Source organism: Oncorhynchus gorbuscha, linkage group LG21, assembly GCF_021184085.1.
Source record: "Oncorhynchus gorbuscha isolate QuinsamMale2020 ecotype Even-year linkage group LG21, OgorEven_v1.0, whole genome shotgun sequence".
Taxonomy (NCBI): domain Eukaryota; kingdom Metazoa; phylum Chordata; class Actinopteri; order Salmoniformes; family Salmonidae; genus Oncorhynchus; species Oncorhynchus gorbuscha.
Genome location: NC_060193.1, coordinates 12,745,956 through 12,769,680, shown reverse-complemented (window position 1 = coordinate 12,769,680; position 23,725 = coordinate 12,745,956). Strand labels below are relative to the sequence as shown.

Genomic DNA, 23,725 nt, shown 5'->3' with positions numbered 1-23,725 from the left:
TCTCTCTTCTTCTCTCTTTACCCCACCTCTCTCTTCTTTTCTCTTTACTCTCTTTACCCCACCCCACCTCTCTCTTCTTCTCTCTTTACCCCACCTCTCTCTTCTTCTCTCTTTACACCATCTCTCTCTTCCTCTCTCTTTACCCCACCTCTCTCTTCTTCTCTCTTTACACCACCTCTCTCTTCCTCTCCTCTCTTTACCCCACCTCTCTCTTCTTCTCTCTTTACTCTTCTTCTTTTCCCCACCTCTCTCTTCTTCTCTCTTTACCCCACCTCTCTCTTCTTCTTTACTCTCTTTACCCCACCTCTCTCTTCTTCTCTCTTTACACCACCTCTCTCTTCCTCTCTCTTTACCCCACCTCTCTCTTCTTCTTCTTCTTCTTTACACCACCTCTCTCTTCCTCTCTCTTTACCCCACCTCTCTCTTCTTCTCTCTTTACCCCACTTCTTCTCTCTTCTTCTCTCTTTACCCCACCTCTCTTTCTTCTCTCTTTACCCCACCTCTCTCTTCTTCTCTCTTTACCCCACCTCTCTCTTCTTCTCTCTTTACCCCACCTCTCTTCTTTCCCCCTCTTCTCACTTTACCCCATCTCTCTTCTTTCTTCTTTCTCCTTCTTTCCCCCACCTCCCTTCTTTCCTTCTTCTCTTCTTTCCCCCCACCTCTCTTTCCCCCTCTTCTCTCTTTACCCCACCTCTCTTTCTTATTCTCTCTTTACCCCACCTCTCTTTCTTCTCACTTTACCCCATCTTCTCTCTTTCTTCCTTCTTTCCCCCTCTCTTCTCCTTTCTTTCCCCCTCTCTTCTCCTTCTTTCCCCCTCTTTTTCTCCTTCTTTCCCCCTCTCTTCTCCTTCTTTCCCCCTCTCTTCTCCTTCTTTCCCCCTCTCTTCTCCTTCTTTCCCCCTCTCTTCTCCTTTCCCCCTCTCTTCTCCTTCTTTCCCCCTCTTTCTCCTTCTTTCCCCCTCTCTTCTCCTTCTTTCCCCCTCTCTTCTCCTTCTTTCCCCCTCTCTTCTCCTTCTTTTCCCCTCTCTTCTCCTTCTTTCCTTCCCTCTCTTTCTCCTTCTTTTCCCCCCCCCTCTCTTCTCCTTCTTTCCCCCTCTCTTCTCCTTCTTTCCCCCTCTTTTCTCCTTCTTTCCCCCCTCTTTCTCTCCTTCTTTCCCCCCTCTCTTCTCCTTTCCCCCTCTCTTCTCTCCTTCTTTCCCCCTCTCTCTCTTCTCCTTCTTTCCCCCCCTCTCTTCTCCTTCTTTCCCCCTCTCTTCTCATTCTTTCCCCCCCCTCTCTTCTCCCCCTTCTTTCCCTTCCCCCTCTCTTCTCCTTCTTCCCCCTTCTTTCTCTTCTCCTTCTTTCCCCCTATTTTCTCCTTCTTTCTCCCCCTCTCTTCTCCTTCTTTCTCCCTTTCTCTCTTCTCCTTCTTTCCCCCCTCTCTTCTCCTCCTTTCCCCCCCTCTTTCTCCTTCTTTCCCCCTCTCTTCTCCTTCTTTCCCCCCCCTCTTCTCCTTCTTTCCCCCTCTCTTCTCCTTCTCCCCTTCTTTCCCTTTCCCCCTCTCTTCTCCTTCTTTCCCCCTCTTTTCTTTCTTTCTCCTTCTTTCCCCCTCTCTTCTCCTTTCCCCCTCTCTTCTCCTTCTTTCTCCCCTCTCTTCTCCTTCTTTCCCCCTCTCTTCTCCTTCTTTTCCTCCCCCCTCTCTTCTCCTTTCCCCCTCTCTTCTCCTTCTTTCCCCCTCTCTTCTCCTTCTTTCCCCCTCTCTTCTCATTCTTTCCCCCTCTCTTCTTCTTCTTTCCCCCTCTCTTCTCCTTCTTTCCCCCTCTCTTCTCCTTCTTCCCCCTCTCTTCTCCTTCTTCCCCCCTCTATTTTCTCCTTATTTCCCCCCCCCTCTCTCTCTTCTCCTTCTTTCTCCCCTCTCTTCTCCTTCTTTCCCCCTCTCTCTCCTCCTTTCCCCCACTCTTCTCCTTCTTTCCCCCTCTCTTCTCCTTCTTTCCCCCTCTCTTCTCCTTTCTTTCCCCCTCTCTTCTCCTTCTTTCCCCCTCTCTTCTCCTTCTTTCCCCCTCTTCTTTCTCCTTCTTCTCCCCCCCTCTTTCTCTCCTTCTTTCCCCCCCTCTCTTCTCCTTCTTTCCCCCTCTCTTCTCCTTCTTTCCCCCTCTCTTCTCCTTCTTTCCCCCTCTCTTCTCCTTCTTTCCCCCCTCCCCCTTCTATTCTCCTCCTTTCCCCCTCTCTTCTCCTTCTTTCCCCCTTCTATTCTCCTTCTTTCCCCCACTCTTCTCCCCTATTTTCTCCTTATTTCCCCCTTCTTTCCCCCCCCCTCTCTTCTCCTTCTTTCCCCCTTCTATTCTCCTTCTTTCCCCCTTCTCTTCCCTTCTTTCCCCCTCTTCTTTCTCCTTCTTTCCCCCTCCTTCTTTCCCCCTCTCTTCTCCTTCTTTCCCCCTCTCTTCTCCTTATTTCCCCCTCTCTTCTCCTTCTTTCCCCCTTCTCTCTTCTCCCCCCTTCTTTCCCCCTCTCTTCTCCTTCTTTCCCCCTCTCTTCTCCTTCTTTCCCCTCTCTTCTCCTTCTTTCCCCCTCTCTTCTCCTTCTTTCCCCCATTCTTCTCCTTCTTTCCCCCCTGTCTTCTCCTTCTTTCCCCCTCTCTTCTCCTTCTTTCCCCCTCTCTTCTCCTTCTTTCCCCCTCTCTTCTCTTTCCCCCCTTCTTTCCCCCCCTCTTCTCCTTCTTTCCCCCTCTCTTCTCCTTCTTTCCCCCTTCTATTCTCCTCCTTTCCCCCTCTCTTCTCCTTCTTTCCCCCTTCTATTCTCCTCCTTTCCCCCTCTCTTCTCCTTCTTTCCCCCTTCTATTCTCCTCCTTTCCCCCTCTCTTCTCCTTCTTTCCCCCTTCTATTCTCCTCCTTTCCCCCTCTCTTCTCCTTCTTTCCCCCTTCTATTCTCCTCCTTTCCCCCTCTCTTCTCCTTCTTTCCCCCTTCTATTCTCCTCCTTTCCCCCTCTCTTCTCCTTCTTTCCCCCTTCTATTCTCCTCCTTTCCCCCTCTCTCTTCTTTCCTTCTTTCCCCCCTCTCTTCTCCTTCTTTCCCCCACTCTTCTCCTTCTTTCCCCCTCTCTTCTCTTCCTTTCCCCCCTATCCCCCTCTCTCTGATGCTGCGGCATGTGCTTGGCATGGATGTCCAGGGGATCTGAGAGACGCTGCCAGCTGGGATAACTGTGCCAGCGGGCCTTGTGCACGTACACACGCACACACCCAACCCCCCCCCTTTGCCCTGACTCTGCCCAATCAGCATGCCGCCCCTCCCTCGCAGCAGAATTGAGAGGGAGAGTGGATAAGGGGGATAAGAGTGGATAAGAGGGGAACAGGAGGGAGGGTGAAGAGGGGAAGGGAGGGGGAGCAGGAGAGGAAAATTCCACTGGGATATTGTCTGCTCCAGTGGCATTATACACACACTAGTCTCGCGTTGCCAAAGGCTACTGACTAGAGGCAGAACTAGAGGCTACTGACTAGAGGCATAACTAGAGGCTACTGACTAGAGGCAGAACTAGAGGCTACTGACTAGAGGCAGAACTAGAGGATACTGACTAGAGGCAGAACTAGAGGCTACTGACTAGAGGCAGAGCTAGAGGCTACTGACTAGAGGCAGAACTAGAGGCTACTGACTAGAGGCAGAACTAGAGGCTACTGACTAGAGGCAGAGCTAGAGGCTACTGACTAGAGGCAGAACTAGAGGCTACTGACTAGAGGCAGAACTAGAGGCTACTGACTAGAGGCAGAACTAGAGGCTACTGACTAGAGGCAGAACCAGAGGCTACTGACTAGAGGCTACTGACTAGAGGCAGAACTAGAGGCTACTGACTAGAGGCAGAACTAGAGGCTACTGACTAGAGGCAGAACCAGAGGCTACTGACTAGAGGCAGAACTAGAGGCTACTGACTAGAGGCAGAACTAGAGGCTACTGACTAGAGTCAGAACTAGAGGATACTGACTAGAGGCAGAACTAGAGGCTACTGACTAGAGGCAGAACTAGAGGCTACTGACTAGAGGCAGAACTAGAGGCTACTGACTAGAGTCAGAACTAGAGGATACTGACTAGAGGCAGAACTAGAGGCTACTGACTAGAGGCGGAACAGGCAGTGCTAGATTCTTCTTCAAAACTCATTCATTGTGATAACATAATGTTGCTAAAGTAGTTTGCTAGCTAACTTATGGAGGAAACATTTGGTGTTTAGCATTGAGTGTGTGCACGAGGTTAGCTTCCTATTAATTTCAAACGAAGTGACTGGCTTAGAGGTACATTCGCAAGCTAATGGACAAATCGAAGATAGTTGTCGTGCACATTGCCAAACTCCATAAATACTGCCCTGTCAAGCACCAAACTTATGCGTTAGATATACAATTCATTAATTGAGTGACTAGGACTTCCTCAGCAAAATAAAACTACTTCACAACCAATTACGGATGTATGTATTGATATGGTCAGCTTTGTAGACCATTTCTCCCCTCTTGCTGCAGCTTCACCTCGAAATAACAGAGACATTCGTTCTAAAAACATTCTAAAATGTTTTGGCAGGTTTTGTCCTCACGCACTGTTGCTCCTACGGGACCTCAAGTGCTTTCAGTTTGGTTAAAAGTTTACTACGTTGCTTAACGGTGTGTACTGAATGACACATTTCCCCAAAACGTTCTTGTACGGTCGTGAACAGACTTTGAGGCACGTTTGCTCCCGTTTGGTGGTTGTGGCTTGAAGCAATGAGTGACATATGAGATACAGTATTTAAAGAGCAGTGGACATGCTGACAGGGTTCTCCAACTCACAACATTACCATTTTCTTTCAACTGGGTCATCACTAGTTACCACAGCCACAAAGTCATAAACCCCGCCTATTTAAAAAATGTCTCTTCTTAATTCAATCAAAGTATTTAAACCTAACCCTTAACATTATCCCTAACTTTAACCACACTTCAAACCTTATGCCTAATCCTAACCTTAAATGAAGACCAAAAAAAGCAACAACAAAAAAAATGATACATTTCTATGATATAGCCAATTTGACTTTGTGGCTATTGTAACTAGTGAAACCATGCATTCTTTTGATCACGCACTGAACAAGTGCATGCAAATTGAACCAATAGGCCGTGCACATACAAATCCGACGTGATGATTCTCATACACAACAATGTGAAACATAACTATTTTCCTCAGAACTCTGCCATGTACAGTATGAACTGCCCCCTGGTCTAGGATCAGTTTGGCATTTTAGATAACAATGAATACGATCACATGGATACAGGGGGGATGATCCTAGATCAGCACTCCAACTCTGAGACTCTATGGCCCCAGATTATTACATGTGAATCTTATGAACCATCATCCCTATTACCATTGTGCTCACAGACAGTACAGTAGGAAGAAGTTGGTGTGAACTCTAGGATAATTAATCTAGTCATTATCTCCTAATGTCGGCTTCATGGGGACCCCTCACTACCCTCACTCCTCAGTTTACACCCTGTCGTGTGTGCCACAAAAGAGCAACAATCACACCCTTTGCATTAGAGAGGAAATCCTACAATCTTAGAAAAAATATGCTATCTAGAACCTAACAGGGTACTTTGGCTGTCCCCATAGGAGAACCCTTTGAAGAACCCTTTTTGGTTTCTATCTAATATCTGGAACCAAAAAGGGTTCTGCCTGGAACCAAAGTTGTTCTCCTATGGGGACAGCTTTTTCTAAGAGTGTAGAACCTCTCCATAGAACATGTTCCACAGCTCTCTCCTCACACTGTCAGGTCCCAGATCCCCTTACAGAGTTGATATTTGCATCACATTTGGAGTCCTAATTGTTTCAAAACCCCACCCCTCCACTTCTACATCTTTCTATCTAATAACTCCTTCCACCCCTCCACTTCTACATCTTTCTATCTAATAACTCCTTCCACCCCCCCACTTCTACATCTTTCTATCTAATAACTCCTTCCACCCCCACTTCTACTTCTACATCTTTCTATCTAATAACTCCTTCCTCCCCCCTCTTCTACATCTTTCTATCTATCTTTCTATCTAATAACTCCTTCCTCCCTCCACTTCTACATCTTTCTATCTAATAACTCCTTCCTCCCTCCTCTTCTACATCTTTCTATCTAATAACTCCTTCCACCCCTCCTCTTCTACATCTTTCTATTTAATAACTCCTTCCTCCCCTCCACTTCTACATCTTTCTAATAACTTCCTCCCCTCCAATCTTTCTAAATAACTCCTTCCTCCCCTCCACTTCTACATCTTTCTATCTAATAACTCCTTCCTCCCCTCCACTTCTACATCTTTCTATCTAATAACTCCTTCCTCCCTCCACTTCTACATCTTTCTATCTAATAACTCCTTCCTCCCCTCCACTTCTAAATCTTTCTATCTAATAACTCCTTCCACCCCTACTTCTACATCTTTCTATCTAATAACCCCCCCTTCTACATCTTTCTATCTAATAAATCCTTCCTCCCCTCCACTTCTAGATCTTTCTATCTAATAACTCCTTCCACCCCTCAACTTCTACTTCTTTCTATCTAATAACTCCTTCCTCCCTCCTCTTCTACATCTTTCTATCTAATAACTCCTTCCACCCCCCCACGTCTACATCTTTTATCTAATAACTCCTTCCTCCCTCCTGTCCTACAACTTTCTATCTAATAACTCCTTCCTCCCCTCCACTTCTACATCTTTCTATCTATAACTCCTTCCTCCCTCCTGTCCTACAACTTTCTATCTAATAACTCCTTCCTCCCCTCCACTTCTACATCTTTCTATCTAATAACTCCTTCCACCCCTCCTCTTCTCAATCTCTCCAACCCAACCTGTCCCTTCACCAATCCACCTCCATCCCTCCATCCTTAGGGCCAGGTTTAGGGTACTTCAAATGTGTTATTACCATAGACTACTTATCAGGGGTGTAACCCTATACCTGGAGTCTGTCTGTCTGTCTGTCTGTCTGTCTGTCTGTCTGTCTGTCTGTCTGTCTGTCTGTCTGTCTGTCTGTCTGTCTGTCTGTCTGTCTGTCTGTCTGTCTGTCTGTCTGTCTGTCTGTCTGTCTGTCTGTCTGTCTGTCTGTCTGTCTGTCTGTCTGTCTGTCTGTCTGTCTGTCTGTCTGTCTGTCTGTCTGTCTGTCTGTCTGTCTGTCTGTCTGTCTGTCTGTCTGTCTGTCTGTCTGTCTGTCTGTCTGTAAGGTATTTGAGGTAGATATGTACATGAAGGCAGGGTAAAGTGACTAGTCATCAGGATAGATAATAATAAGGTATTTGAGGTAGATATGTACATGAAGGTAGGGTAAAGTGACTAGTCATCAGGATAGATAATAATAAGGTATTTGAGGTAGATATGTACATGAAGGTAGGGTAAAGTGACTAGGCATCAGGATAGATAATAAGGTATTTGAGGTAGATATGTACATAAAGGCAGGGTAAAGTGACTAGTCATCCAGATAGATAATAATTAGAGTAAAATAAAGAACAGAGTAGGAGCAGAATATTAAAGTGTACATAGAGTCAGTGCAGATAATCCGGCTAACCATGAATGAACTATTTAATGACTTGGTGGTAGAATCTGTCTCGGAGCCTGTTGATCCGAGAGCCGATGCTCCGGTACCGTTTGCCCGATGGTAGCAGAGGGAACAGCTTGGGTGGCTGGATTCTTTGGCGATTTTTGGGATGACCAAGAATGTATTCATATTAATGTGACACCTCTGGGTAGATGTTGTAACCATAAGATCTGTGTCAATTTATGAAGGATGTGATGATTGGTTCAATTGTTGGACACAGAAGTCTACACACCCAGTGGGCCCCTTGGACTGTCTGGGATTGAAGAACATTTGTCTAAAATCTTTGAGGTGGAACTTGAACCTACAGATTTTTAGCTGAACGGGGGGAGGGGTGGGGTTAGGGTCAAGGTTAGGGGAGGACTCTGTCTGTCTTTCTCCAGTGTGTGTGTGTGTGCGCGCGCGTGTGCGTGTGTATCTCTGTGTGTGTGTGTGTATTAGCCACACCATGGTAGAGGTGGTTGGGTTTAGATTCAGGATTGTGGGAGGGTACTATCTGTCTGTCTTTCCCCAGTGAGGGGCCACCATCTGGGGTTTTGTTTCTAGAGCAGGTGGGGTCAGCGGGCCCTGGTGGATCAGCCCTTCTAACCCCCGCCTGTCAAACATGGACACCATTTGTTGTTACTAGAAATAATCCCTAATCTACTGGTTATCCCAACCAGACACCAGAGCCATGCATTTAGAGAGTATAACACTACAACATTCTATGGCAGCCATGTTAGCTCACATTAATAATATTCAATGGCAAATATTTTAAAAAAAATGCTTATATGACTGTATGTTTAGAATTATGAAAAAACTCTCTAAATCAGGGGTTCTGACACTTTTTCAGCTCGAGACCCAAATGACCCACCTCTTACATGCCCAGACCCACTTTGGGTCCTGACCCATAGTTTCTGAAACCCTGCTCTACTATATGGCCCCAGCCATCTTAGAAGAATGTACCTTCTCATCTAGTTTCCTTTCCTCTGTCGCAAAATAAAGCCTTTTCCTTCACTACCTCTCTCTGTCATTCTTCCTCTCTTTCTTTCACTCGTTCTCCATCTTCCTCTCAAGACAGGTGTGTGTGGATGTGTACGTGTGTTTGTGTGTGTGTGATCCCGTCATTGCATGTTGTCAAATATTCACAGCCATTTGTTGTTCCCCCTAAATCAACACCTCAGCAGAGAGGATACCATAGGCCATATAGAGAGGCTATATATTCCAAACTGCCCACTTGTCCTTAACACGTGGTGTTGTGTTATTTAACAGTGTTATACAGCAGATAGATACATTTAGATGTGTGGGTGGGTTGTTGTGTTTTAAATAAAGATAGACACAGAAAGAATTGGGTAGAGCTTGACCTGGAGAGAGAAAGAGAAGGAGAGAGACTGAGTGAAAGACAGCGAGAGAGAGAGAGAGAGAGAGAGAGAGAGAGAGAGAGAGAGAGAGAGAGAGAGAGAGAGAGAGTAAGAGAGAGAGAGTAGGAGAAAGTGAGAGGGAAAGAGAGAGAGAGGGACAGAGTAAGGGAATTCATGTCACAAAGGCATTGATAAGAGCTACACACACACACACACACGCACACACGCGCACACACGCACACACACACACACACACACACACACACACACACACACACACACACACACACACACACACACACACACACACACACACACACACACACACACACACACACACACACACACACACACACACACACACACACACACACACACACACACACACACACACACACACTTGGCACCTGGGGGAAAAATACTAACCAGAGGACTACAAACCATGCATCTGTCCTTATTACACCCACTGCCCTTATCTCTGTGCTTTGTTTTCTTTGGTGGGGAGAGGAGGTTATTTGTTTACTTTCTGGGTCAGGGAGAGCATAACACACACACACACACTGATTTTCTTGTCGAAGAAAAAGGGACCAACATTTGACTACCCAAAGTAGCTAGGTAGGTACTGTAGCTACAGGACTTTTCAGACAAATACTGACCAACAGCAACCCTGACTCATGGAATCCCTGGTTCATGGAACCCCTGACTAATGGAACCGCTGACTCATGGAACCGCTGACTCATGGAACCGCTGACTCATGAAACCCCTGACTAATGGAACCCATGACTAATGGAACCCCTGACTCATGAAACCCCTGACTCATGGAACCCCTGACTAATGGAACCCATGACTAATGGAACCCCTGACTTCTGGAATCCCTGACTCATGGAACCTCTGACTCATGGAACCCCTGACTCATGGAACCCCTGACCCATGGAACCCCTGACTAATGGAACCCATGACTAATGGAACCCCTGACTTCTGGAATCCCTGACTCATGGAACCTCTGACTCATGGAACCCCTGACTCATGGAACCCCTGACTAATGGAACCCCTGACTAATGGAACCTCTGACTCATGAAACCCCTGACTCATGGAACCTCTGACTCATGAAACCCCTGACTCATGGAACCCCCGACTCATGGAACTCCTGACTAATGGAACCCCTGACTAATGGAACCGCTGACTCATGAAACCCCTGAGTAATGGAACCCCTGAGTAATGGAACCCCTGACTCATGGAACCCCTGACTCATGGAACCCCTGACTCATGAAACCCCTGAGTAATGGAACCCCTGACTCATGGAACCCCTGACTCATGAAACCGCTGTTAATGGAACCCCTGACTCATGGAACCCCTGACTCATGGAACCGCTGACTCATGGAACCGCTGACTCATGGAACCGCTGACTCATGAAACCGCTGACTCATGGAACCGCTGACTCATGGAACCCCTGACTCATGGAACCCCTGACTCATGGAACCCCCGACTCATGGAACCCCTGACTCATGGAACCCCCGACTCATGGAACCCCTGACTCATGGAACCCCTGACTAATGGAACCCCTTACATACAGTGTGCTAGTATTGCAAACCATAATGACAAGGAACACCTTGTAACCCTTTGCTAACCTCTATATAGCCTGTTATAACCTCTATATAATTCTTTATAACATGTTATAACCTAAAAGTACCAGTTTGTGCTATATGGTAATTGTGCCATTCTATTGTATTGTTGTGTATCGACCACCTTGTTTGCCATTTGCATTAAACATTGAGTTCCAACATCGACTGTGTCCCTGAGGCATATATACCAGTGTGCTTGGCTATACTGTTGTGTAGTAATGGCTCTGTCAAACCCAGTGTTAGGGCCAAGGTTGTGACGCAAATGTGTAAGCGTGTGTGTGTGTGCATGCGGGACCCAAAATCCACACTGTATTTTTCATGGTACTTTGATGGGAAAAACCATTGTCTCCCATTGAAATATGTAAAGTAATGACAATCAGCGCTGGTAGCCTACAGTCTTAGGAAAAAAGGTGCTATCTGGAACCTTAAAGGGGTTTTTGGCTATCCCCATAGGAGGACCCTTTAAAGAACCCTTTTTATTTGCAGGAAGAACCATTATGGCTTCCATGAAGAACCCTTTCTATAAAGGGTTCTACATGGAACCCAAAAGGGTTCTCCTATAACGACAACCTTTTTTCTAAGAGTGTATCGGTTAAGAGCATTGGGCCAGTAACCAAAAGGTTGCTTGTTCGAATCTGCCAATGTGCTCTTGAGCAAGGCACTTAACCTTAATTGCTACTGTAAGTCTCTCTGGATAAGAGTGTCTGCTAAATGACTATAATGTCATGTGTAATGTAGCCATCAAGCCCCTTTTCGCTTCACCATTTCAGAAACCATCCACCCATCAAGCCCCTTTTAGTTTCACCATTTCAGAAACCATCCACCCATCAAGCCCCTTTTAGTTTCACCATTTCAGAAACCATCCACCCATCAAGCCCCTTTTAGTTTCACCATTTCAGAAACCATCCACCCATCAAGCCCCTTTTAGTTTCACCATTTCAGAAACCATCCACCCATCAAGCCCCTTTTAGTTTCACCATTTCAGAAACCATCCACCCATCAAGCCCCTTTTAGTTTCACCATTTCAGAAACCATCCACCCATCAAGCCCCTTTTAGTTTCACCATTTCAGAAACCATCCACCCATCAAGCCCCTTTTCGCTTCACCATTTCAGAAACCATCCACCCATCAAGCCCCTTTTAGTTTCACCATTTCAGACAAGGTTTACAAACGTTTTTACCCAAATGTCAACTTAATGTCGATTACAACCCACACAACATTCTACTGTGTTTGTGTGTTTGATTGTAAACACACTCTTAAATGTACTTACTATAATTGACATATGTGGTTGTCTCACCTAGCTATCTTAACATAGCTATCTTAAAATGTAACTGTAAAATGTGAAGAAAGAAAATGATATATGCCAGTTTTGGTCAATTGGGAAGGCTAGAAGTGCTTGGGGGAAAATTCTGTGTCTGTTTGTGTGTTTGTACATTGCGATGCGTAATAACACTCTCACGTGGTATTGGCGTTTTGTTTGTTTGTGCCCCTGTAAAACACACACATCTCACCACCCCACCTTTATTTCTCTTGTTTTCTTTTCTTTTTTTTGTCCTTGTAAATTTCCGTAACTCTAACACAAAAAGTGAGCTCTTTTAATATATAGAAAGAGCTTAACATTCTGACATGCACTTGTTGTTTCGTTTTTTAAAAATGCTTTCTTTTTAGCTAACAACACCTAACAAAGGCAAAAATCTGAACAGAGAAAGTAAAAGTAAAAACAAAAATTATAATAAAGAAACAATCAACAAAGAACTTTTGAAAACGTCCGTCTGTAGTGCGGAGTTTCATTTTCTAACAATATGCATTTCTGCCATGTTTGTTACTTTCATCATTACTTCATCTCAGAATATACTACTACAAAAATACTACTCAAATACTACTACATACATAAACAGCCTGGACTTGACTTCACAATAGTTTCTATAATTAAACAAAGTTCCTGTGTTCCACGGCTGTTTTGTCCTTAACAATGTTGCAATATACACTTAATAAGGTTTATATGTTTGTAGATGTTAAAATGTCCTTGATTAAACTACTTATGGAGAGAAAGGGAGGTATGTTGAAATGTACACATTTTTTTACAGTATTACTACTACTTCAACAATATTATATAAATGCAAGCAAAATTTAAAATATATATATTTTTATCACTAAATACTACTACTAACCCGTTTGTAGCCATCACTTTATGATTATAAAGCATTCAAAAAAATGTATTCCATGTAAGTATATGGCTAGGTTTACACTGAAAAATCATCTTGGGAGTGTGTGCGTGTGTGTGAGGTGTGTTATTTAACTTTAACATCTATCCTGTGCCCCATACGTAAGTCTATACTTTCCCCCATAATAATAGTAGCACAACATTAATATCTATACAAAGTTAATAATACTAGCTAACCTGTCTAGTTTTTACAAAGTTAATAATACTAGCTAACCTGTCTAGTTTTTACAAAGTTAATAATACTAGCTAACCTGTCTAGTTTTTACAAAGTTAATAATACTAGCTAACCTGTCTAGTTTATACAACGTGTCTAGTTTATACAACATTAATAATACTAGCTAACCTGTCTAGTTTTTACAATGTTAATAATACTAGCTAACCTGTCTAGTTTTTACAAAGTTAATAATACTAGCTAACCTGTCTAGTTTATACAACGTTAATAATATTAGCTAACCTGTCTAGTTTTTACAATGTTAATAATACTAGCTAACCTGTCTAGTTTATACAACATGTCTAGTTTATACAACGTTAATAATACTAGCTAACCAGTCTAGTTTTTACAAAGTTAATAATACTAGCTAACCTGTCTAGTTTATACAACATGTCTAGTTTATACAACGTTAATAATACTAGCTAACCAGTCTAGTTTTTACAAAGTTAATAATACTAGCTAACCTGTCTAGTTTATACAACGTTAATAATATTAGCTAACCTGTCTAGTTTTTACAATGTTAATAATACTAGCTAACCTGTCTAGTTTTTACAAAGTTAATAATACTAGCTAACCTGTCTAGTTTATACAACATGTCTAGTTTATACAACGTTAATAATACTAGCTAACCTGTCTAGTTTATACAACGTTAATAATATTAGCTAACCAGTCTAGTTTTTACAAAGTTAATAATACTAGCTAACCTGTCTAGTTTATACAACATGTCTAGTTTATACAACGTTAATAATACTAGCTAACCTGCCTAGCTTTGACAACTTAAAAAAATGCATAACTCAAATATTAGGTCAAAACAGGAATACGTATTGCCTTAGACAAAGTAAAAATGCATATCTTATTAATTAGCATCTTACGTATTGTCTTAAGACGTTTCTTAAGTATTATGCTGAGTGTGTTCGGACTCCGTGTAAACCTAGCCACATGTTTCTGTTCCATACCCATCTAAACCTAGCCACATGTTTCTGTTCCATACCCATCTAAACCTAGCCACATGTTTCTGTTCCATACCCATCTAAACCTAGCCACATGTTTCTGTTCCATACCCATCGTCAATCCCCAACATACACACATTTTTGCATCCGAATTGGAGAAAAAAAAAACACATCCCATAGATCTCTCGTAGATTGTAAAGTCGTTTTTTAAAGTATTGTATTTAAAATAGTTTTGCATTTCAGTCTCACAAAAAAATAGCTTCTGATAACTGAAAAATAACAACAATCAAAAAACATAATAATACATTTAAAAAACGAGAAAAAAATAATAAAAAAGACAATTCTCCAAATCACCGCTTGAGAATAAGCAGAGAAAGTTGGGTATAAAATAAAATATTAAAATGAATAGAAGGACCAAGAAAAAAAAATGATACATTTTTTCCAGATTACCAACATACCTTCAAATGGCATGACCACTGTATTCACCACCTCGACAGACACACAGCTGTGAATCCAATAAGAAGTCTAACTAAAATTATTTAAAACTGTAAAGTTACGAGATGAATGAATATATATCCTGTCTTTTATCTCACAGGATCTTGGTTATAACCTGTTATAACTGTGAGTCAATGACATATAGGCTTCAACGTACAATATATTTTACACTGTACTGTGTATCCGTATATAATCGTGAAACTCTAGCGGATACTCAACAGCTGCAGCCATGTCAAGGAAAAAGGGCTAAATGAAAACTCCGGAACCATAACCTTTGCTCTATGATCTTTGACCTATGACCTTGGTGGTTCCGAGCAGGGGTCAAGGTCTGGGCATTTTCATCTAACCTAAATCTATATAAGCTATGTATGTTTATTCAGACATTGGTCATTTAGTTGGACCGCTATAGTGAAAGCTTGGCAAGGTAAGTGTGAATATTTTTTGTTGTTTAAAAATAAAAACAATCATGAGCAACAGCGGCCATGTCTTTGACCTCAGCTCTCTGTTTCTTTAATTTGATTATTCAGCGTATCCAGATATATCTAATCTCAAAATATCTCTAATTATTGTTAAATCTCTTTCAGGCTCAGCAATTATTGGAATCGGTCAATTTCTGCACAGGTACATTTAGGAGAATATGTATAGTAGGTCGTACAGAGAAGCTGTGTTTGGACCTTGTTATCATAGATAACCAAAGCTGATTCGGATAACAAATATATATAGATTGACAGTTGGGTCTTTTCTGCGTTGCCTTGGGAGACCATCTGAGAAGTCTTTGGTACGACTTCAGACCCCAAAAACCCTAGTGTTCAGGTGGATTCCACCTTATAAAGGGAATAATATGCTGTTTCTTTTCTTTACACGTTTGGATGTGAAGAAGAGAGAAATATTGGAAACGGAGTAAGAGTTTTCACTCAACATTTCCTAAGGAATGAATGTGCTGGTGGACTATTTCATCACAAAGCTCTAATAACTTTCAATTGAATTGAATGAAAACCCACTGAATGACCATGTCTGGTGTTACACAGAAATCTACCGCCCCCCTTTACACCTGGTGTTACAGAAAAATCATTCCCCATATAAAACGTTTTCAGAACTTGGGTGTGGAGACGTAACCAGAAACTGTGTTTTAGTGTTTGTTTTTATCTTCCACAATAGCATCTAAAATCTCTGTTCAAACGTACAAAATTACAATATGCTGTGTCTTGTTTTCTGCCCTTTAGATGGATCGATAGGCTTTTAGGTTATTTACAATGTACACATGAACGTGACTAGGCCACATATATTACTGTACTGTATATGCAGGACAGTCAGATGATAATTTGGGTTGGATAACATGCATGTAGCACAGTTAGCATCATTAGCTATCACAACACTTGGGCTATATGCATGGTCACAGATTGATAGTGTAGAAGGTCCAGCTGCGTTTCTCACCCATCGAAATAGAATTCCTAGAACGGCCATTCACATTCAAATCAACAGTAACAGCGGCCATGTTTCTATTCCTACGGTTTCTACCACTCCCATGTTCCTTACAGTATTTCGCATCAACAGTAACATAAGAGATAATTGCACAAGAGCACACATACAGTAGTTGTTCACAAAAGAGGCATCGGCATGGTGCAGTATGGCCAAGTAGTAAGATTAGATTTGTTTGTTTTTTTCACAAGGTTTTTTTCCCCGTTTTTCCCTTAAGCAGGACATGAAGAAGAACATACTTCAAAAGCTTGTACCCACTGGTCAATTCCAGCTGCCTTTTCAGTTTTGTTGTGTCTTTCCAGTTTATTTTCAGTTTTAATAATTTGGCAAAGACTTTATATTTGCTAGTAGTCAGGCAATCAAGGGTTCATTTGTGCTTTTCTTCTTGATTCCTTTCCCAGGTTCAGACAAAAATGGGGTCACAAAAGTATCCTAATCTTTGTCATAGATTAAGATGTGTCTGAATACAGAGGGTTAAAAGAAGGAGAAATAAACAAATAAATGAACGGATGAAAAACCGAGAACAAAATGAAATATAAATTCAACAGCCCTTTCTGAAGTTGACAAGGCCATAATAAAACATGCATTAGGGTCCTTGCTTTTACTCATTTAGAAGATATAGAAAAGTAGGATTATGAAAAAATAGTTTTCAAATGTGTTAAGTGTGTGTGTGTGTGTGTGTGTGTGTGTGTGTGTGTGTGTGTGTGTGTGTGTGTGTGTGTGTGTGTGTGTGTGTGTGTGTGTGTGTGTGTGTGTGTGTGTGTGTGTGTGTGTGTGTGTGTGTGTGTGTGTGTGTGTGTACATCTACATTACTCGTGGCTACTCGATCCCAATAACTGGTCGAGACAGCTGTTTGAATCCATTCCACGCAGTCCTAGATCCTTATTAAACACCCAGCCAAAACCACTTTCACCAGCAGCAGCTTCCAACAGCCATAAAACCAGACAGTACTGTAGGTACCCATCTGTCTCTCTCCAAAACCCACAACAAGCATCTGAAAAACTCTCTCTCTTTTCCCTAACCTCTCCCCCTTCCTTCTTTTTCCTCTGCCCCTTCCCTCCGTTCTCTCTTTCGCAGAGTTGTTGCCCCAAATCTCGCCCTATTCCCTATGGGCCCTTGTTAAAAGTAGTACCCTACATAGGTAGCATGGTGCCATTTGGGACACAGCCAGACTTTCCATTCACAACCAGCTGAGAAATCTGTCTGAAAAGGGTCTCTGTGTCTCTCGCCGTGCAACCAGACACTGTGACACATCGACAGATTACACACACAGACACGCACTCACTCACACACACACACACACACACACACACACACACACACACACACACACACACACACACACACACACACACACACACACACACACACACACACACACACACACACACACACACACACACACACACACACACACACACACACACACACACACACACACACACACACACACACATCTACACATCTACACACGTACCCACACACACACAAATCTGAAACTCTAGCTAACTGTCGTCGTAGCCTCTTAAATGTCACTGGCTAAGCAGTAAGCAGTTTAGGAGAGGAATAGACTCTTCTGTCTGTGTATAAAGTGTGTGTGTGTGAGTGTGTGTTTAAGGGGCCTTACTGTATCATGTATCCTAATATCAGCAGGTGACGGGCCTTCAACTCCATCTCATGTGGAGTTAGCCTATAGATATAAATACAAACCTTGCTGGCTCTCACCTCACCATAGGGGATTCAACGATAAGCCAAATGTATTTTAGCTTGGAAAGGACACTGATTGTGCGTCCCAAATGGCACACTATTGCCTAGTGTGCACTATGTAGGGAATAGATGTTCACTCTGAACACAGCCTCAGTCTGCAAACAGAACAGCTTTAACTTGACTTCCTCACGGATTTCACTCCAACCCTAAACCGGCGAACCTGATTCTAATAACCCAGCTGGTTGATAAGCTAAATCAGGTTAGTTACAACTGGGGTTAAAAGCTGCAGGAGGGTAGCTCTCCAGGAACAGGGTTGGAGAGCTCTGGTCTAGTCAGTGTCTCAATGTCAACGTTGTGAGTGATAAATTGTCACCGGTGTTTTACACCTGCTGTCCATGGGTAGCTAGAGAACCAGGAAGTCATGTGCTCTGCCCTAGACACTAGAAGGGTACATAGTGTGGATACATAACAATGTAGTAGATATAAATAGTTTGACCGGCCTGGTCCTCTATTGTCATTCACCTCTCCCTACTGTTGCTATCTCTGTCTCCCCCATGTTTTTGTCTGAACTTTTACCCACATAGTGTGCATGTGGGTTAAAGGTCAGACTCTACCGTGTGGAGCTTCATAGAGTGGTCATAAAGCATCTTAGCTTGGCGACAAAGCTTCATATACTTTTTCAGTGTTCTGTAACCTACTGTAACCATCATCCCCTGGTTTTTGCCTTTTAGGTACTGCAATAAGAGACAGAGAGAAACTCCCTCATCTCCTCCTCCACAACACCCACACCATCCCTCCTTCCCTCTCTCCCTGACCTCACCATTTCACTTATAGTTCAATAATAGTTCTTCGTCTGTCGCGGCAATGGACAAGCACAGTGCGCTTGAACTGATGACACACAGGGTGTTTAGTCTCAATCTAACGTTTGCTCCATAACGGTGGCTGATTAACATCGACCTTGACGACGATGACAGCGGGACAGAACACATCAAAACACACCAGCTGTTCAGTTAGAACTATGAATGACTGATGTCACATCCTTTCGGTTTCACTTCACCCTGCTGCCCTCCCCGACATTATCACAGCAGCAGAGAGCCAATGAATCGGCTGAACAAAGTGCTTACTTTACCGCCCTCAGACCGAGCTCCGACTCAATGGCAGCACAGTGCAGTAACAGTAACCTCATTGTGTTAAGAACCCCCTAATCAAGGGAGAGCATTAAATACCCTCCTCCTGGTTTAGTACATAACCATACAGTATCTTTCACATGTAAAATGCATGTCACGTACTAATACACAGTGCTTTAGGAAACCCTTAAATATCGACCCTGTTCGTCATATCTATTCCCAAAGCTGTTGGTTCAACACCATTTGTTCTCTCGGCTGTGTGTGTGTGGAATGGGGGACAAGGGAGGAAGGAGAGTTCCCATTTTACAACAGTGGATGACTTGTACTGCTACATAATCTTTTAAGAGTGCCCGGAATTATTTTAATTCTGGAATGAGCCCGGAATTATTTTCATTTTGGAATGAGTCCGGAATTATCAGATTTGGAGCACTCTATAACCAATCGAATCTCCTTGGATCTCTGCCAAACATTCTCCTTCGAGCTTTCCCTCAAACACACAAAACATACCTTTAAGAACAAGACAAAAGACACCTACAGTACTGCATCTTATTTCAACATTTACATCCCCCTGAAACACTGTGCATATATCTGCATGTCAAATATAGAAATATACAGTACAGAAATATACCAGGTGACAAACCACCAATTCACCAGACAACAATTAAGATAAAAACCATCATGTCTAGTCCGTATGAAGATGGAGGTGGGATATAGTCTTTACCGGATGGGTATGTTGAGGACTGAGGCAGTTTGAATGACAACAACCTTGTCTCTATCGTAGTAGTGGATACAACATTGATTAGAACATGTTGTTGGGTGGGTAAGTAGTGGGCATTTGGGCAATAGATTGCATGGGCGTGGTGAGGCTGTGGAAATAGTTTTAAAGTTTTTAATACATGTCTCTGTGCATCATATCAAAGATTGTGTTCACCCTCCAACCAAATACCCTCCAACCTGTCGTATCCCCGGACGTGCTGCGGTGTGTACTGGTATCTATTTTAGCCATATGGTCTTGGAAAGCCATTGGATCAGTTGATCTGTGGACTCTGCAGGGTATATCGGCAGTCATACAATACAACACTGTGTGTCTGTGACCATGCAAAGTCCACTACCACCACTAACACCAACACCACCGTGACACTGTGGAATTCTAAAATCACACTCCCCACTCGCACTCAAATGCTCTTAACAACTGAAAGCTCCATCTTTACCACGGCGAGATAAGGAGAACGTGAAGTAACAGTAGAACTGCTTTCCATTTGCCAATCGTGCAGTCCGACAGACACAGATATGGGGTGTGGACTGGACTGGAGTTTTTCAAATGTTTTTAAAATCAAAGAGACAAATTAGCTCATATTCTCCCATCTCAGTGACCTTTTTGTAAATACACTGAGCTCTATTCATTAAAATGTCCAACCACCACCAAGGTAAATTCAAAATGACTACTCTCGTGTTGTGGCGTAGCCTACGAAGCCAAAAATCTGAATTGTTCAAACCGGCTTTAAAAAAAGAGGGAGAAATTTAACTTGGCGGTTTTCTGAACAATACGTTTGGTAAATCATCTGGTCTTGTGGGCACACACTAGCAGCAGGAAAGCACGCTCTCCAAGATCATTTACATACACCAGATGGTCGGCATGGATACGACAGTGCATCCAGGGAACCTTAGCTTTGACCAGCCAAGAGATTTAGATAACCTACATAGTGATGTTTTAAACTCAGTGGCTTTAAATTGGTCTTCAATCTGTTCATGAGGAGAGATGGAAAGAGAGAGGGGTTGTATGGGCTTGTGAGGAAAAGCTCCACCTTCCCATATGATGGAGAATTTCTTAGATATGATTTGATTGGGGGGTTTCATGTGGGGTTTCGTACGTTGTGTAGGGGAATGCCTTTAGAGACAAGGGTGGGGTGGTGTAGGAATGATTGTGTACTACTTCTTCTCTTCGCCACTGAAGTCAGGCCACTCACATCTTCATCTTCATCTTTGACTTCCTCACGACTCGCCACAGCAAAAGAAGGGGGGTCAGTCCATGTTTGCTTCTTCGATCGGTGAAAAAAATAGGAAGTGCTTCTCAGAGAACTGAGAAAATCATTGTCAGCCTTGACAAAGTATTGTTTTGTTGGTTTGAAGAATATGGAATCCGGTATGTAATTTGCTTCATTCTTCATTCCACTTTCTCCTGGCATCTCATCCATCGTCCGATATTGATCCAGTCCTAAATCCTTCATTTATCATGGGTGAGTGCGATCATCCTTTAGAGTCAGGGAAAGACAGGCAAACCACTGATCAGTCTACCAAAAAATAAAAAGCTATTCTCTTCCTCCGTCCATTTCATCCTTTACAACAAGGTCCCTTTTACAACGAGGGCAGGTTGGAGTCAGTGAAGTGGCCAGTAACTGATCTGTAGTGGTTTCAAGTTGGGGGTTGCAATGTAGGCTCATTCAGTGCTACATAGTGTCAAGGGCATCATGTCTTAAAGGGAACGTTCAAGAGCCGAAAGCTTATAAAGCTTCTTAGAGTGGCTATGAAGCTTAGTAGAGTGGTTATGAAACTTTCGAGGGCAAAGGGTGTCCCATTTGCTTATCTGAGCTCTGATCATGTCCCAAAGCTTATGAAGCTTCTTATGGTAGCTATGGAGCTTCGTAGAGGGGTTATGAAGCATCTTAGAGTGGCTACGAAGCTTAAAATGGTTTCAGAGGGCTGTTTCACAGCATGTCTGATGACTGAGTCTATGTTGATGAGGGACTACAATTCGGTCTTTACAAAGGTTGTCAGCTAATATTTGCGAGGGCGACATTTACCATGGAAATATTTCTCTAGCTACTGAACAATGTTGTTAATGTTAAGTCAATCAGAACTACATTAGTTAAATAGTTTTAGTCTTTGTGGTTTACTGTAAAGTAAGTACAGCTCCCTTTTTCACACTACTAGCAATGTACTATAGAGTAAGCTTGGATTGCACATTAAGTATTAGAAAGCCTCCAGAAAGCTTCTGCTGATAATATATTACCTCTTTAGATACTACGGTTGCATTCAAGTACACGAGTAAAAGTAACAATAAATTAGCGATATGATTAAGTGCTTAAAAACATAAAAACAAAACAATTGAGCAATTGTTTAAAAAAAAATGAAATTGTTTTAAATGCAAACTGGCCATGTTTTAGTGTTATAAGCTAAGTGTAATTATAGCTGTTTCGTTTCAGCCATTTTGTGTGAATTATAAGCGTGCAAATGCTCTGTAAGATTCACTGAAGGGCTGTTGTTTGTTGGACAGTATTTGGGGATATGGTGTTGGATAGATTAGGTCCATAAGGATTTCTACCGTTACCAAGGGAGTGATGCGTTCTGAATGAGTTATATTCTGTTATTTCTAAAAGTTAAACGATTCCTCTCCTCCTCCCGTCATCACTTGCACTTTAGCACAACAGCCCATATGGTTTCATAAAGTGCCTCAAGAGTTGTGCAGACTTATTTGCAATTCAGAATGTGTACATATTTATACTTTATAGTTACATTAAAAGGATTGAAAGGCATGATATTCTCCAAGCTAGCTTACATTTTGTCTTTTTTTCTATTTTAAAGGAATAACATTAGCATCCTGTTGTTAAGAGCTAGATTTGTTTAAATGACTGAATGGTTATAAAAAAAACGGTGAGAAGCTAATTCAAACTAATTAGTCAAAAGCTTTTCATGTAGCTGCCTTTTTTTGTGTAAAATATTTCTGTTAGCGTTAGTGTTCAAATCAAACATATTGCAAATATTATGCAGCTTCTGAGGTGTTTCGCTATAGTTGCTTAGCGAGGTTGTTGCCAATCCTTCTGAAGTTTCTTGGGGAAATGTTCCATTTCATTTTCTAAAGAGAATGAGGTTCATTCGTTCATTCGGTCTCTGGAAACTTTTAAAATGATTTCATGTTACTTCTTCTTCCATCTTGTCTCTCCTCTTCCTCTTCCTCCTTCCTCTTCCTCCGGGCTACACGACATCCGACTCGACCACGCATTGCTCCGTGTATTCCTTCACCAGCTCCACATTCAGTGTCTGGCAACAGAACTCGGCCATGGGTTTCCACATGGGAGGATCCAGGAACATCTGGCACATGACGTGCCCCTTCAGGGTGGTGGCGTGGCGCCTCAGGTGACTCAGGAACTGATGGAGAGCCAGGCCTATGTCCTTGCCAAACACGTCAATGTTGAGGTAGTACGTGTCCGTCCCAACTCCGCGAGGACCTCCAGGAACCCAGAAGGGGTGGGTGCACAGGCTGGCCACAGTGGGGGTGTAGCGGTCGTCCACCATCCAGTCGATGTCCTTGAATTAACCAATTCATCAATTTTATTTGAGAAATGTGAAATACATATAGAGTTGCCCCAGCCATGGGAGTACAACAATACATCAAAAAAATCAGCAATGATTAAAAACACACATTTTTATGAAAGTTTCCAGAGGTTTGCAATCCTAAAGCATGATAAAGTCAACTGACTTATTTCCATTGTGGTCCTCCTGTGATTATAATCTTACCTTCTTCAGAAGAATGACCATGTTGCTGGGCACTGGCTTGAACGGCTGCCAGTCCTGGACGATGGTAGCGTTGGGGAGCACGTTGGACATCAGGCCCGAGTTGAGGAACATCTGGTGGGCCTCGTTGAGGTCCAGAAGGACAGGGGGAACCAGAGGGGTGTCAGAACCCTGGGGGGTACCTTCGGAGTAGGTGGGGAGGGTCACAACCGGTCCCAGTTCGGAGAGCCGGAGCTTGAGATCTTCAGCGTTGAAGCGAACCAGCAGTATGCCCTTAGGGAGAAAGGAAATTGTGAAATGGTGTAGGGTAAAGAGATGCTTGTATGGTTGGATTATAGACTGTGAATCAAATGTATCACATAATGAAGTATTGTGAAAGGTTAAATCTGTCATTTTGGTAAAACATGCTTCCCTGACAATTCTTTGTAAACTGCAAAAGTAGATTTGAGTTATAATGGCTTGACTCAGGTCTGAGTCTAGTCACAAAAATAACGACTATAGAAATAACTAG

General features: G+C 42.8%; 1 protein-coding gene across 1 annotated transcript in view; it reads right to left on the bottom strand.

Annotated features, from left to right (window-relative positions):
* Positions 1-19,403: 19,403 nt before the first annotated feature.
* LOC124007852 (histidine N-acetyltransferase-like) overlaps positions 19,404-23,725 on the bottom strand; it is a 38,694-nt gene continuing 34,372 nt past the window's right edge. The window contains exons 4-5 of the mRNA XM_046318637.1: positions 23,218-23,487; positions 19,404-23,007 (exon numbers count right to left, since the gene is read on the bottom strand). Coding sequence (XP_046174593.1) covers positions 22,675-23,007; positions 23,218-23,487 — 603 coding nt within the window. The 3' untranslated portion in view covers positions 19,404-22,674. The remainder of the gene's footprint in view (positions 23,008-23,217; positions 23,488-23,725) is intronic.